Raw genomic sequence first — 17,141 nt, 5'->3', positions numbered from 1 at the left:
CTGACTTTATTTATTTTTTGGCGTTATTCCATAGATACAGGTTGGATTATTGTAACTCCTTGTACTATGGTCTTCCCTCTTCTCTTCTTCTTAGACTGCAAACAGTCCAAAATGCAGCAGCCCGCCTTTTAACTGGTACCAGGAAATTTTGCCATATTACTCCTGTCCTAGCTAGCTTGCACTGGCTGCCCATAAAGTACCGTATTCAATTTAAAATATTACTTCTTACTTTCAAACTATTAATAAATTAGCGCCAAGTTATCTTAGTGAACTTCTCAAACCACATACTCCTGCTAGAACACTCAGATCTGCCACTCAACTACTTCTGACCCAACCCAGATCTCGACTGAAGTCCCGGGGTGACCGTGCGTTTGCTCCGGCTGCCCCGGTACTGTGGAACACCCTTCCTCTCGACCTCCGCGCATCTGATTCCATTGCACTGTTCAAATCACGATTAAAAACCCACTTATTCAATCTTGCCTTTCCCTCTAGTTAATATTTCTTTTATGATTTTATATCACGCACTTGTATGCTCATTTAAATTCTTGTTTGCTCTGTACCTGTTGCTTTCCTATGTATTAGTGACAGTTATCTGCTTGCATATTTAGTACTTGCTTTGGTCCTATTTCTATTATCCTCCTCCTATACTCTATTTTACTTGTTAAGCACCTTGGCATACCCTTGGTTTTTAAGTGTGCTTTATAAATAAAGTTTATTATTATTATTATTATACAGTCAGGACTGACAGGAAACAGAGAGAGAGGAAGACATGCAGCAGTTCTCTTTAACCAATGGGAAAACAGGAGATGACGGCGTGGGCGGGAGCAGCGATGTAAACATGTTAGCCGCTGATTAGCTCCACTGTGGCGACGCTAGTTAACCCTTCACCGCCTTAGCCCGTCCTTCCGAACCTTGGACCCCCCGGATCTGCGCTTTAATGGCCGGCGTCACGCTGAGGTGCTCCGCTGTCTGGCGCCGTGTCACATTAACAAGGTATGACCGGTGAGGCCCGCGGGGTGTTTCAGGCGGAATCAGAAGTTTAGATGCTAACTGTAGTTAGAAAAGTCTGGAGGAAGCTAACAGTTAGCATGGCTGTTAGCACTGAGTGTCGGGGGTCTGTGGTTACCTGACCGCTAACGACACCTGTCAGACTCAGGTGTCACACAGAGACGGGCTGAAGCTGACAGGTGCGCTGCTCGCGCTCAAAGCGGAGAAATATCAGCTGTTATATAAGCAGCTAGCTGCAGCTAGCATGGCTGCAGCTAGCCACGACCTTTGCTCCACATTCAGACATGACCTGAAGATGAGGCTCAGCTTCATCCTCTGTTCATTCAGTGAGCGGGTCACAGTTAGGGTTGCCAACTCCCTGAAAGATAAATAAGGGACACCTCGTGGCCAGGGCCGGGCGACCCAGTTGTCTTCACCCTTCCCAGTGTGGTAGCTCTTTTTTTTGTGTGTAAAATTATTTTTTAACCATTTGACTTGAATTTGATTTAAGCAGATGCATATTCTTTGTGATATGACCGTATGGGAAACAAATGATCATTTAGCCATTTATTTTTAGCTCACAATGACAACATTAACACAGTAAAACAGGTCTCTTTCTTAAACAGAAGCCTGTCATGCTTAACTTTTGAGAATATAAGTAAATCTTTCTTTAAAAGAGCTCTGTCCTGCTTAACTTAAAATTATATAAATTAATAGAAAACAATAGAACAAAAATATTCTTGTAACTGTGCACATATAGTGCATTTAGTACAATTGGCTTCAGCTGAGGTATTATTTCTGCTTTTCTAATGCTAATCAGCTGCTCCTGTTTGTAAACCCGCTTGTTGCCATGATTACGCATCTTAACTCATCATCATTATTCATCTATGTATTACTTTTATGTATTAGTCATGTATTTGTTGTAATCATCTATCCTTGCAGTTGTTTATTACACAAAATAAATTATATTATCACACTTCTGGCCACATAGCGCTGATATTCACTGCACATGCCCATATTAACCCCAATGTTTACATACCATATCTGCTTCTGCCGTGGCCTGGTGGACAAAAAATTGGTTAAGGGTTCCCCGAGCTTTCACGCCCCTCATGTTCTTCATGTGCCACCACTAGAAGCATGCCTATGGAAAAAGTGCGCCGGCACACAGTGCAGTGCGCTTTATAGGTGTTATCATGCATTTTCCCAGCCAGGTGTTTTCCTTTTCCCAGTCCTCCCTGTGCTTTTGCAGCCTTTTTTTCTTTCTCTGAGCGAACAAACATTGCTGCTCTAACGCTGGGCTCACACTGTGCAATTTTTGGCCCATTTTGAGACGATTTTTGAGTCGTGCGACCGATTTGGTGATCGGCCCGATTTTGGCCTTCATCGTGCGTGTAGTATACGTGGGGTAACGAGAAGCGATTAACACCTCACGACCAGCTCCCGATCATCAATCGCTCGTGAGGGTGTCACCACAGCCGCTCACACTGCTCACGCACAAACACGTAAACGTCAGTGAAAAAGATGCAGCAGCACGGTAGTGCAGCGTGTGATCTGGACACAAGCGATGGAGGCACAACTTGTAGAACTTTGGCTCATCCGAGCCTTTTCAATGTGGCATCACAAAATTATCACGACCACAACAACCGTGAAAATAGTTGGATCTACACTGCTGCTCAATCACAGCTGCCTGATCAATGTCTTTCATTAGCAATTTAGCAGAGTTGATGGTGGTGGTGTGTCTGTGTGAGTGAAAGACAGAGAGAGCGACAGATTTTCTGTTATAACCTTCATTTTATGGAGGCACAGTGTGAGCACTCACAGGGCTCGCAAAATTTCAAAATCCCTGGTAGCCCTTCGGGCAGGGACTCTTCAGTTTTTGGTAGCCCAAAATAAATTTAAGTAGCCCGAATAAAAAAGAGAGCAATTTTTTGATTGATGTTTTGTTTCCTTTACAATATTATACATTAAAGTATAATATTGTAAAGGAAACAAAACATTAATCAAAAAATTGTTGAAACACAAATTACAACATTGTATAAAAATTACAATCATCAACTCAAATACTTGGTTCTAATTGAACAGAAATTTCTATGAACTTGTAAGAACTGTGTAGGACATGAATCAGTCTGTGTCAGATCCTGAATTTGAAATTTCCACTGAAGTCGCGGGTAAGAGGCGAGTGGAACCAAGATCGAGGCCATTTGCTTTTTGAAGTTTGCAAAGACTGCTAAATTTTGCCAGTGGTAGTTCAGTCTTTGCAACATAGTAGCTGTTCTAAACAGATTTTTCAGGTTTATTTTTAGTATGTTATTTGCAATTGGTGTTTGTTCTGGGAAAGATATTGCAGACTGAGCAATAATGCATTTCTTGCATTTCTCATGGGTTCTAATGTGGGCCTTTCTTAAAATGACTGGTCCCAGTAACAAAGGCGCTTGTCGACTCAGAAATCGAGAGAAAACCAACAACACACCCGGCAGAACATTATGTTATTTACACGGGTGCACATAAGTGGTCGCATGTGCGCATTCGCTGTCAAAATAAAAGACGCACCAGATAAGAAGTTGCAGTGCGCGTTTGCGTCCATATAAAAAGCTGTTTTTGTCCGCTAGAGTGGGATTTTCACGGCACATTCTGCACCACATCTCTGTGCGTTCATCATTTGTTTGAAGCCAGCTCACCTCCTGCAACCACTTTTCCGAGAATACGTGCTTCTTTTGTGGTTCAGACTCCTTCTGACATTTGTAAAGCTGCACTTTCTTTTTGCCTTATAGTCTGATTTGTCATAACTTCTCCGTTTTGTGGTAAGCTTTTCTTTGGCTGTCACTTCTTCACCCTGACCTGTCTTATTTGGCTCAGCAGAACTAAAATATATATCCTGCTGCTTTTACACATGCACTCACATAAGCTCAGCGATTCTCTGCGCGATCAACCTCTCACATGTTTAAGCTGCGGGAGATTTCACTTGTCATGTTTGCATAGTAAGCTAACGATTAATAAGACGATGTCAGAGGAATTGGTGCACAAATTATCATCACTCACAGATCAGTGCTGTCGCTCTCTATACACAGTTCGCACGATTGCAAAGTGAAAGCAAAAAAACAAGTGCAAATTCAAACGCGACTTCAATATGTCACATATTGACAGTGGCTCACCGATAGGGCTGCCACAAACGATTATTTTGATAGTCGACTAGTCACCGATTATTCTTGCGATTAGTCGACTAATCAGATCATCATCCATTGGACGTAAAACGTACAGATTATTGCAGCAGCAGCATCTGCTCTTATATAACTATCATTAGCTTACAGCTTTAAGTGTTTAAGGTATGTGAAACTAAAAATAAAGACAAGATGATACTTTATTAAACTTTTAATGAAATTTCAAGTTTGAAGCCACCCGAAAACAAATATAACAAAATAGCATTTTGTGCTCAGTCCTCACAACTATATTGAACTTTGGGACTATATAGTCAGTATAGCAATCTACACGAGATTATTGTTCATAGCCAGGAAAGTTAGCTTTTCTACATGTTCTGCAGAAAGGCTTGCTCTCTTTTGAGAGCAGATGTTCCCTGCTGTGGAGAAGATCCGCTCCGATGGGGTGGAGGTTGCAGGAATGCACAGAAAAGATTTAGCTAGCTTTGATAGTGGTGTACAGCCCCGTGTCAGCCCTTTGACCACCTGTGGAAGACCTGAAACCGTTGTGTACTTCTGTCCACTAAGGTAAACAGTAGCAGTCTCAAAAGGTGCCAAACCTTGCTTCAGTTCTTCAAGCAGCACCCACTGCTCTGGCTTCAAGTCGAAGTAGTGTTTCCCCCTTGGCGTTACCTCGGGATCTGAAAGAGTGGCAGTGAGAGGCCAGCGCTGTTCGAGGAGTCTTTCTATCATGTGGAATGTACTATTCCATCTTGTACTGACATCTTGGATCAGTGTATTTTTCTTCACATTCATTTGCTCCTGTTTCATTTTTAGTCTTGTACTAGCCAGCTCGCTTCTCTTAAAGTGCTCCACTAGCTGCCTAGCAGCACCTAGTGCTCTGCTGATGGTGGTTTCTTTGAGAGCAGTATTGACTATGAGCTGGAGTGTGTGTCCAGCACAGCGGATAGAGGCCCATCCATGTTTTTCTTCAAGAAGTCGCATTGCTGCCACCATATTGGAACCACTGTCATGTACTACTGCTTTTATTTTGGCAGGCAAGATGTCAAACTTTGTTAGCACCTCTTCCATCCATGTCATTATATTGGCATTAGTATGCCTCTCCTCAAGAGGCATGGTATCAAGGATGAAGCTCTTCATCTTCCAATCTTCACTCAGGAAATGGCAAGACACACCAAGGTAGGCCTCTGTTGCACGACTGGTCCAGACATCAGCAGTCAGGGTGAAGAAACCTTTGACACCACCAAGGGTCTGCTTTACCTAAAGATATGAGATGGAACAATAGTAAGCATTAGGGAAATATATTACAGTATATTTTTTCATTATTAATAATGCTTGTCAGTTTATGCATTAAGATTTGAATTTACCAATTGAATAATTCAGTTACATCAAATACACTTACGTATGTTAAACAATAAACATTCAACATATCAGTAAAAAAAAAAAACAAAAAAAACAACTTTCCATTACATGCTTTAACCAAGATTAATTTATTGGTTCCTCAGTCAGCAAGCTCTATATTATTTCATCATGAAATGTATTAAATTCTAATACAAATTGCTATTTTGTGTTTGTGGTGTGAGAGAGTGGAGAGAAAGAGAGACCAACCTTCTCAAAGGCAGCATCATATTTCTTTTCCATCAATTTGGTGAAGTGGGATCGGCCTGGTAGGTAGTTATCATGGTAATGTGGGTTGAACTGCTCGATCATCTCTTTGAAACCTTGATCATCAACCATAGACAGGGGTCTCATGTCCGTCACCAACATGTTCAAGATTGATTCAGTCAGGACATCTGCTTGCCGAGGTGTACATGTTGTTGGCTTGGTGACAAAGTCGTCCATTGAAGACGAACGTATTTTTTTAGCAGTCCTGTAATGTTAACAGCTATTAACATAAGCAATAATAAGTAGTGCTCTCAGCGTTAATCTCGTCAATACGATGTTAAGGCGGCAAATCCCCGTTAGCGCGAAAACGCGGTGCGAGGGCTGCATGGCACTGACTAACGGGGATTTGCCGCGTTAATGCGGTTATGGCGTTAACATCATACTAACGAGATTAACACTGACAGCACAAATAATTAGCAGCTTGCTGTTTACAATAATGTTAGCAGCTAACTAGCCAATTAGCTTACCGAGACGACTGTACCACTTCGACGTCGGATGCCACGATGTGCTTCCTTTTTAGATGCTCGTGCATCGCCGTTGTACTGCCATGGAAGGCAAGTTCCATTTTGCAGATTTTGCATTGGACTTTCTTTTCTTTTGTTTGGTCAAAATGCTCCCAGACTTTCGAGTTCCGTTGCCGAGTAGCCATGATAACGGAGACTGCTGCTTCTTCTTCTTCTTCATCTTTGGCGTTTAACGGTATCCTTGTAGGTGCATTTCCGCCATCTTCTGTTTCAGTCTACACTGGATTTAAGTATTACACTCTTAAATCCTACTGTTATTCCTGCACCTTTCAGGATTTTACGGCATTTAAACGATGTGTCGACTATTAAATTAGGCGTCGACGATTTTGATAGTCGACGTAATCGTGACTAGTCGACTAATCGTGGCAGCCCTACTCACCGATGCCAATGACATAATTACCCAGCTACATTTCCGAAAGAATGCAAAAGCATTGACATATATTTTTCCTTCCTACAATAGCCTGACGGGCAGAGCAGAGAGAGGTTTTGGTAGCCCGACTGGAAAAATCGCTAGCCCCGGGACGTCAGGCTAGCGATTTTGCGAGCCCTGACTCAGGTCGCATCAGAGCATCGTGACCTACCAACTTCTAACCCCTGCGAGTCAATCGTGCAGTTTGAGCAGGAGCTGAATAACGTGACTGAAAAAATCGCACAGTGTCTGCCCAGCTTTAGGTGTACCGTCGTCCGAGACTTGCACCGCAGTGACGGCGTTTGTTCCCCTGTTGGCCATGCTTCTTGTTGTGGTCATCTGTTGTCTTCCGGTATTTTCTCCGTAAGCGACCTTTCCTCGACCAATGAGATGAGCGGTAATCTGAATTGTCATACTCGAATTGTCATAAGTGTGCTGTCAGCTCATTGGTCACAAAGCAGGAGAGGGGCTGGGAATGATGTTTTCAAACAAGGCGTTAATTCCATTAACATTTATAGACTACTTTTGATTCTCACTGTATTACGGGACAAAGTGCGTCCCTTATTAGCTCAATACGGGACGTGTACTTTTGTTTCTAAATACGGGACGATTCCGTTTTTTAAGGGACAGTTGGCAACCCTAGTCACAGGTGAGCAGACAGGTGGGCTAGCATGTTATAGCTCATATTCACACTGAAGATGGAGGTTCTGCTCTTAAATGACGAAGAAGCCACAGCAATAGTCTTCATCACTGAGCTGCGCCTGTTTGGGTGAAGCTGTAGTGAAAGTGTGAGTCAGGTTAGTCATGATTGGCTCTGTAAACACTGTGTGTGCTTCTGTTTCCAGCTCAGTCCGATCCAACATTCCCAGCCTGAAGTTTCACACCACAGCGTCTCCCATGATGGGTGAGTATCATCATCATCATCATCATCATCATCATCATCATCATCATCATCATCATCCATGATGTTCACAGCAGCAGGAGAGCCTTCAAAGCACAGTGAGTTATAAACAGGTGTTATTATGGGGACGGAGAGGACAGAGCCCAGAACAGGTTTGTATCATGTTTATTTCTGCTGGGATTTTAGAATCTCACAGTAAGTTCTCTGAGGAGCTCAAACAGCACATGTACTGATGATGATGATGATGATGATCGGGGACTCTTGGTGATGATGTCATTGCGTGTTTTCAGGTGTGACAGTGGAGCAGTTTGAGCAGGCGAAGAGCAAACTGTCGACGCTGAAGGACGACCCGGGCAACGAGGTCAAACTGAAGATCTACGCTCTCTTCAAACAGGTGCCAGTTCCCCACACGTTCCACATGTTCCACACGTTCTAGATGTTCCACATTCAGACATTTGGTGTTCTGGAAATTTCTCACGTGGAGCTTTTCAAAGCAGGTTTTTAATTGGTTAATCCAGATTTGTCAAACCTTTTTAAAAAAAAAAAAAAAAATCATGTCCTCCTTTAAAAAAAAGTATTGGCTTAAAAAAATGATACTTATGAAAACTTCATAAAACTGAGTCTAATTTTCAGTAACCTCAGTGTAAAAAAACTAATTTAATTGGTGTTACTGTGGGACTGATTAGATTTGGTAGTGAAGGAAAATATAAGTCGCTCCATCTTGTTACTGAGCTTCACTGCTGCCACCTGCCAGATTCTTACGCCAGCTGTGGGGCCAGCTGTGGGGCCAGCTGTGGGGCCAGCTGTGGGGTCAGCTGAGAGGCCAGCTGTGGGGTCAGCTGTGGGGTCAGCAGCTGCTTCTGCTCCTTCTTCAGCAATCTGTCGTCCCGGTTTGAGACGTGAGTAAAACTGTGCTCAGCGTTCAGATGTGGGAGCGTGCTGATCTCCTGTCATTGGCTGGAGTCTTGCGTGTGCCGCTAACAGCTGCTTTCTCCGCAAACTAAGAAGAGCAGGAGCACCAGCCCCCATCATGTACACTTTCTACAGAGGCACCATCGAGAGCATCCTGTCGAGCTGCATCACTGTGTGGTTTGGAGCCTGCAATGCGTCCTGTCATAGAACCCTCCAACGCATAGTGAGAGCTGCAGAGAGGATCATTGGTGTCTCTCTCCCTTCCCTCCAGGACATTTACAGCACCCGTCTCACTAAAAAAGCCCTTTGCATAGCGGCTGATCCCACGCACCCAATGCAAAGCTTCTTCAAGCTGCTGCCGTCGGGGAGGAGACTGCGGAGTCTCCAGGCCAGGACCAGCAGGCTGAAGGACAGCTTCATCCATCAGGCTGTCAGGAAGCTTAACTCCCTCCCGATTCTGCCCCCTCTCCCCTCTCTCCTCCACGGTCTCACTGAACTCTGTCACACACACACACACACACACACACACTCTCTGACGCACTCACTGGCCTGCACCAGTTACCAGTCACTTTGTGGAGCATTGGACTGCCATTACCTCATAAGACTTTGTTGTTACACTATCTCTTACCACATACTACTAAATCTCCATTTGCACTATCTGCCTATTTGCACTACTCTGCCTCCTTACTTGTATATTGTATATTGCATAGCTTTTTTTTGTTATACGTAAAATTGTATTGTATTTATTTAAATTTTTACTTTTTAATTATTTTATTTGCATTTTTTAATCACTAGGGTTTGAGAGTAACGAAATTTCTATTCTCTGTATGTCCTGTACATGTGGCAGAATTGACAAATAAAGTTGACTTGACTTCGTCTCGTCGGAGTGCTAACATGAAGCCGAGCTCGACACATATGACAGAGATGCTCAAAACTCTGCCCCGGTGTAAAAGTCCTGGTGTGTCCTTCATGAAGGACTTCAGTATAAGTTCACCTGCTCCTCTTCCTCCTTTTCCTCCTCGCTCAGGCCACCCAGGGTCCCTGCAACGCTCCCAAACCCGGCATGCTGGACTTTGTCAACAAGGCCAAGTGGGACGCGTGGAAGTCTCTGGGCTCCATCTCACAGGTACAAACACAGCAGGGAGATAAATGATGAAGGGTCGTTGCTCAGCTGTCTGTAGGAAGTCTTTTATTCTCTCGGGACTTCAGGTTAACGCTCTTTCCTGAAAGAGCGTCGCTGCGCTCGGAGCTCACAGATCTGCTCCTCCTTTAGCTTCTTGATGCTAACAGGCCGCTCTGCTGTGTTCTTTCCTCTTTGGTTTGAATCTGTTAGGATGAAGCCCGACAGAAGTACTGCGACCTGATTGGCTCCCTGGTGGAGGAAGAGACTGGAAGCTCCGCCCAGGTGAGCGCACAGCCAGCTGGGAGCGGTGCGACCTACGAGACGCTGTTGGTCACCAAGGAGGATGACATCACCACCATCAAACTGAACCGACCGGCCAAGAAGAACGCCATCACGACCGAGGTCAGCCACGCTTCAGACTGAAGCTACTCTGAAACAAAAACATGTACACCTGCTTTTCTTCTTATATCTGTGTTTCCTGTCAGATGTACAACGAGATCATCGCCGCTCTGGAGCAGGCGGCCACGGACGACTCTGTCATCACCGTCGTTACAGGTACACACACACACAGGGCTGTGTGTCAGGTCCTGTGAGCTTCCAGAACAAACCACTGACAGGAAGAAGAGTCAAATGAATAAAGTTGTGCTGCTGTGTGAACGTTTCTGGTTCATCATCAGGCCTGCAGATGTTGCTGAACATCATGAATGATTGTTGCTGTTCGTGGTGAGAATGAGTCTGAGGAAACGCGGCGGTCCGTCCTCGCTGGGACTAAACTCCGACTGAAACCTTCAGGCTCGTGTTGAAGTGAACGCGTGTTCTCTTCGTTCTCACGTTTCAGGCGCCGGCGATTTCTACTGCAGTGGAAACGACCTCACCAACTTCACCAAAATCCCGGAGAACGGGGTGGAGGAGATGGCCAGACGGGGTGCAGATCTGCTCAGGTGAGTGTTCATGATGGAAGCAGCAGGAAACCCACTGTACTCGAGTAAAAGTACCAAAGTATTCATGTCCTTAAGTATAGCGTGGATCACAGTGGCTCTGCATGCACGCCGTCATCTGCATCATGTGAGGTCGTCTCCTTGTTGACCTCTGAACCTCAAACTGACCTGAAGGAGAGATCAGCCTGAATCATTCCCGCCTCGCACAGTCAGGATGTTTTATTTGGTGCCAAACCTGAAACCCTGAGCTCTCCTCTGTCTCTCTGCAGGAAGTACGTGAACGCTTACATAGACTTCCCCAAGCCGCTGGTTGCCGTGGTGAACGGACCGGCTGTGGGCGTGTCTGTCACTGTGCTGGGCCTCTTTGACCTGGTCTACGCCACAGAGAGGGTGCGCGCACACACACACACACACAGAAGACGTCACATGATGATGATGAAACCTTTGACTCGTAGGCTCAGGATGTTTGAGTGCAGACTCAGGTGTGTTTCCTCACCTGGATGATGATCTTGCCTCTGTGGTCACAGCTGGACCTGCTGTGCGTGTTTATTCTGACTGCGCTGCAGCGCAGCATGATTATCAGTGCTGCAAACACCATCTCCCTCCATCACCTACAGGGTTTTTGCTGAAAGACAAGTCAAGTCAACTTTATTTGTCAATTCTGCCACATGTACAGGACATACAGAGAATAGAAATTTCGTTACTCTCAAACCCTAGTGATTAAAAAATGCAAATAAAATAATTAAAAAGTAAAAATTTAAATAAATACAATACAATTTTACGTATAACAAAAAAAAGCTATGCAATATACAATATTCAAGTAAGGAGGCAGAGTAGTGCAAATAGGCAGAGTAGTGCAAATGGAGATTTAGTAGTATGTGGTAAGAGATAGTATAACAACAAAGTCTTATGAGGTAATGGCAGTCCAATGCTCCACAAAGTGACTGGTAACTGGTGCAGGCCAGTGAGTGAGTCAGAGAGTGTGTGTGTGTGTGTGTGTGTGTGTGTGTGTGTGTGTGTGTGTGTGTGTGTGTGTGTGTGTGTGTGTGTGTGTGTGTGTGTGTGTGTGTGTGTGTGTGTGTGTGTGTGTGTGACAGAGTTCAGTGAGACCATGGAGGGGAGAGGGGGGCAGAATCGGGAGGGAGTTAAGCTTCCTGACAGCCTGATGGATGAAGCTGTCCTTCAGTCTGCTGGTCCTGGCCTGGAGACTCCGCAGTCTCCTCCCCGACGGCAGCAGCTTGAAGAAGCTTTGCATTGGGTGCGTGGGATCAGCCGCTATGCAAAGGGCTTTTTTAGTGAGACGGGTGCTGTAAATGTCCTGGAGGGAGGGGAGAGAGACACCAATGATCCTCTCTGCAGCCCTCACTATGCGTTGGAGGGTTCTATGACAGGACGCATTGCAGGCTCCAAACCACACAGTGATGCAGCTCGACAGGATGCTCTCGATGGTGCCTCTGTAGAAAGTGTACATGATGGGGGCTGGTGCTCCTGCTCTTCTTAGTTTGCGGAGAAAGAAGAGACGCTGCTGTGATTTCTTGGCCAGTGCCATTAGAAATGCACAACAGCCATTTTCTTACACTAACTATGCATAACTGTTGTGAGACACGATCATCTGACCGTGCCCTCCCCCCTCCTACTGACTCCCACAATTGCTCCCATTTCCTATCTGTATTTCTCTGGAGTCTGTTCATGTGGATGTAGGCTTCCATGATCAGTGAACTGACCTCCCAGCCCATTGTTCCTTCAGTGGGCTGCAAACCTGCAGTCAGCTGAGACTGAAGACGTCGCCTGGATGATGACGAAACGTTTCTCCCACTGAACACGTCCAGATGAACAGAATCAACTTTTGGAGATTTACTTACCTGGACGGTCGAGCGTGCATCAGGATATGATTGATATGTGTCTTGACTCAGGTATAGGACAGCAGATCTCAGTTTAAAAGGGAAACTACACGTAATTAAACTAAAAAGAGTTACGAGAAAACCTTTTATTTAATGTTTTTCCTGGTTTCAGTGAGTAAAAATAAGAGACCTGTGTTATCCTCATTTATCTGATGCTGGGTGTTGATGCAGAGCTTCATTGTTATTGTTAATGAACAATTTAACGTCCAGTTTCCATGAAAGACACCTTTTCAGGTCACGTGACAGCGACCTGCTCCAGGTGGTGACGCTGTGCCTCTGTGTGTCTCAGGCCACCTTCCACACTCCGTTCAGTCAGCTGGGTCAGAGCGCCGAGGGATGCTCCTCCTACACCTTCCCTAAACTCATGGGTGCTGCTAAGGTACACACACACTGTCACAGAGGCAGTGCTCATATGAACGCTGCCCCCTGCTGGTAACCTGTGCACACTGCAGGCAGCTGTTAGGACTGACGTTTCCTTTCGTTCTGTGTGTATGTGTGAGGTCGTACGGTGACAGTGTTCCTCTGTGGATGACATGAAAGGAAAACACTGAGTTCATCTCTTTGATTTCAAGCTGCCTCATTTTTAGTTACATTTTACAGCATTTAAACCATCGGACCTAAAACCATCACAGTTAGTAAACATGACTGTAACCATGGTAACACTGCTGTGACATGAGTATCTGCTGGTTGGACATAGAGGACATGAGCTCTCTGACTGTCTCCTGTCTTCAGGCCAGCGAGATGCTGCTGTTCAACAAGAAGCTGACGGCGGTTCAGGCCTGTGAGCTCGGCCTGGTCACCGAGGTTTTCCCCGACAGCAGCTTCCAGTCGGAGGTCTGGACTCGGCTGAAGGCCTACGCCAAGCTGCCCCGCAACGTAATCACACACAGACTTACTCGAGTACTCTACTGCTTTACAGTCTCCCACAGCATGTCTTTATCCTGTCTTCTTCTCTCACCCCAACCAATCACAGCAGATGGCCCCGCCCCTCCCTGAGCCTGGTTCTGCCGGAGGTTTCTTCCTGTTAAAAGGGAGTTTTTCCTTCCCACTGTTGCCAAAGTGCTGCTCATAGGGGGTCATATGATTGTTGGGCTTTTCTCTGTATCTATGAAGCGCCTTGAGGCGACTGTTGTTGTGATTTGGCGCTATATAAATAAAACTGAACTGAATACTTACTGTCCTGTTAGCTCTGAGGTGAAACTGGTCTCTGTGTATGAAGGACTTCAGAGTGATGCTGACGGCTGTGTCTGCAGGGAAACGAGTCCAGGCCCCGAATCAGCTTAATCTGACCTCTGACCTCTCTGTCTCCACCCCTCTTTCAGTCTCTGGCTCTGTCCAAACAGCTGATCCGCTCGGTGGAGAAGGAGCGCCTGCACGCCGTGAACGACGCCGAGGTGGAGCGCCTGATGGAGCGCTGGATGTCAGACGAGTGTTTCAACGCCGTCATGAGCTTCTTCCAGGCCAAGGCCAAGCTCTGAGGAAGAGGAGGCGTGTATGATGAAGATGATGGTTATTAATTGTAAATGTTGTAGAGTGACTTAGAGCAGACTGTAGGATGTTTCGTGACCAATCTGTAGTGTGAGCGCCACCTGGTGGGCGGGGTAGGGAGGTGCAGAGGCTCTGAGGCTGTGGCAGCAGGTCTCAGTGAATGAAACGCAGGCTTAAAGCTCACAGAGCTTCTGTCCTCAGCTGATGCTTTAGGAGTCCGTGTGAGTCTGAGCTTCAGTTTTCACACCGTGATGCTTTCAGTGTGCTCACTGCTGGTAAAGTGCCTTAAACACTCTAACTGCTGCTCAGCGTTCTCCGACGTCTGTTTGTCCAATAAATTCACAATCACTCGATGAGGTCGTCTTCTCTGTAAATATTCAGTCTGTGTTTGTGTTATAAAGGACACTTTATAATCTACGAAAATATCAAATCTGTCTGACAGTCATAATTTTCTCTACCCTTTATTCTTTAAATCAAACGTCTTTGTTTTTGCCTGTTTGGTTCTTTAGCCGTCAGAGTTGATCTGTGAAGGTCAACAAAGACGCCCAACGGATTTACTTCATCACGGCCTTGTCGTATTGGTCCATTTGATTGACCTTTATTATTCATTTATTTATTTATTTCATTTCAAGTTATCACAGATGGGACAGACGTGAGTGGGGGATAGGACAGGGAGGGGAAGAAAGACAGGAAGAGGGACAGTGAGAGAGGACACTAAAAAAAGAAAACAAATTTCCTTGGTTATCTGTTGAGAGAAAAACAAGAGCAACACAATAACACAGCACCACTGCAATAACCTAAATAAATGTAAATAACAGTAAATATTGAATGTTGTGCAGCACACGGTGTGCTTTGAGGTAAGAAAGGTGTAGCTGTCTATGAACACCTGTGTACACCGGAGTTCATCCAGCTGTTCTGCCAGAGGTTTTATATTAACGCAGGACTCCAGGCCTGGAAACCTGAACTCCAACAAACAGACCAGAGTAACAGGATCCTCCAGCTTTCACTCGTTCAGGACGAGACTGACCCTGTGCTCCTAACTGCCAACAGAGGGCGCTGTCTGAAGCCAGACTCGTACAGATATTCATAAATGAGAAACATGAGCCCAGACTTTGACCCATGACATGCTCCTGTGGTTCGGACCAAATGGAGGCGGGATGCTGAAGACGAACGGTCATTTCCTGTCTGCACCGCCATCCTGTCAGTGACGGCTAAAATGTGGGTTAAGCCCCGCCCATTGACTGATTCTATTCTATATAATTTACTGTAAATGTCAGAACAGCTGGACTGTGAGTTTAATGAAGAGTTTAGCAGCTGTACGTAATACACTGGACACTGCATCAGCTGATGAGAAGCAGCAGGAGTTAAACATCAGACAGAATCGGGCTGGTTTTAGATGAGACGCTGTTAGAAATGAGAGATTTGAAAGGTTCTGTGCTGTTTGGTGGTGAGACGGTCCAGCAGGTGGCAGCACTCACCTGCACATGAAGCAGCTGTGAGGGCAGCAGGTGATCCTGCAGCTTCACTGATTCATGCTGAGGAGCAAACAGGAAGTCTGATTGTTCCTCAGCTGTGATGTTTACGGGCCGCTTCACTGGATAATGGTGCGACTTCATGCCACAGCAGAGGACAGGTCGTACACTCAGTGACCTGACAGGAAGTCCTCCCACTCTGTCACTTTCAGCAGATAGCACAGGAGTGATCCGTCTCCTTCATGGAGCTGCTCGGTGAAAGCATCGTCTTTGAGATTGGACTGAATCGTTCCCCTTGACCCGCCCCCCCACAAACCTCTGGACCCCTACGGCCCCTTCTGTGGTCGCCAGGATCCCAGACCCACATGAGTCACTGTGACTGAGGTCAGACCTCCAACCAAACCACATCACCTATCTCCAGAGCAGAGCCCCAGTATCCTCAGCCTGGACAACATGCTGTGGTTCTTTGTTCTTGTAGGCTGCCCGACTCTGGGCTCTCCACTACAGAGGGCGACGGTCATTCAGGAGAAGCTCAGAGCAGAGCTGCTGCTCCTCCACATCAAAAGAGTCAACGTTCAGGATCTGAGTGTTTCATGAATGTTCTGCTGTGAAGATTAGATCCCTCACTGGCTCTGGGACACCTCAATGGAGCTGAACAGCAGGACAAGTCACAGGAATTATTAGAAGAAAAGGGTTTTCCTTTATTTAACCCAAGACGTTATATTTAAAAAATAACAAATGTCAGGCTCATAAAAGAAACAAGGATCAGTCACAAATACATAAGTAAACTAAATGTGTGCGCTTACAAATCAATGCACCTGCTGCAAACTAAAGTGTGTGATTGTGTACATGAGAGTTACAGAGTGTAGAGTGTGGACACGGGTTTGACCGGCACATGGAGGTGAGTCTGGAGCAGGTCTGTGAGCAGAGGCTGGATGGACAGACGGGCGGATGTTTGATGGAGCAGTCAGGTAAATGGATGGTGGTTGGATGACGGTCCCTAGCAGACTGTGGTCACGAGCTGTGACCTCAGCGCCCACAGTGCAGTGTGCTTGTGTGGGCAGCAGCAGCTGTGATGTCGTCGGTGAGCTTGGCTTTCAGATTGTGTGAAAGTAAAAGTGGAGCATCTGGAACATCTGGGCGCACGTTTAACCCCGCTCTGCTCTGAAGCCTGAGCAGGAAGCGGGGTCCATCTCTCTGAGCTGTGGCTTAAATTCTGTTGTTGTCGTGTTTAACTATGGCACCGGGGCAGGAGGAGGAAACCACGTCCACAAGTGCAGCTTCTCTGCAGAATCACTTTCACTGTGTCGAGTCCATTTACATAATAATGTGAGGGACCATGAGAGTGCTGCACAGGTGCTGCACAGGTGTGACTGATTTCCCTCAGTGATGCATGCAGGAGAAGAAGACATCATCATCGGACTGTCGGAGCCTCAGAGGATGAAAATGTGCAGAAATCTCGCAGAGCTGTTCGTTTCTAACAGAAGCAATAAAAATCCCTCACATGGTTTTACTTTGATTGTTTTTGGTCCGTTATTTGTTCTGAAATGTTACAGGCGTCACACTCAGCAGATATCTGTCCCATAAAGCATGAAGATAAACCTGTGTCCAACATTAAATCATAACCAGGCTTAAAGTTAGCTTTATTAGGGGCGTGGCCTCTGTG

General features: G+C 45.8%; 1 protein-coding gene across 1 annotated transcript; it reads left to right on the top strand.

The window, feature by feature from the left end:
• The first annotated feature begins 810 nt into the window (after nucleotides 1–810).
• On the top strand, nucleotides 811–14,356 carry eci2 (enoyl-CoA delta isomerase 2). Its single transcript, XM_080865536.1, has 11 exons — nucleotides 811–993; nucleotides 7,586–7,644; nucleotides 7,932–8,035; nucleotides 9,581–9,679; nucleotides 9,887–10,078; nucleotides 10,162–10,231; nucleotides 10,515–10,617; nucleotides 10,884–11,004; nucleotides 12,805–12,894; nucleotides 13,248–13,391; nucleotides 13,838–14,356. The coding sequence occupies exons 1-11, from the start codon at nucleotides 938–940 to the stop codon at nucleotides 13,991–13,993; spliced, it is 1,194 nt and encodes a 397-aa protein (XP_080721662.1). The 5' UTR covers nucleotides 811–937; the 3' UTR covers nucleotides 13,994–14,356.
• The last annotated feature ends 2,785 nt before the right edge of the window (nucleotides 14,357–17,141 follow it).

The sequence above is a fragment of the Rhamphochromis sp. 'chilingali' genome (assembly GCF_963969265.1).
Source record: "Rhamphochromis sp. 'chilingali' genome assembly, chromosome: 18".
Lineage (NCBI taxonomy): Eukaryota > Metazoa > Chordata > Actinopteri > Cichliformes > Cichlidae > Rhamphochromis > Rhamphochromis sp. 'chilingali'.
This window is presented reverse-complemented; position numbering and strand designations above follow the sequence as displayed.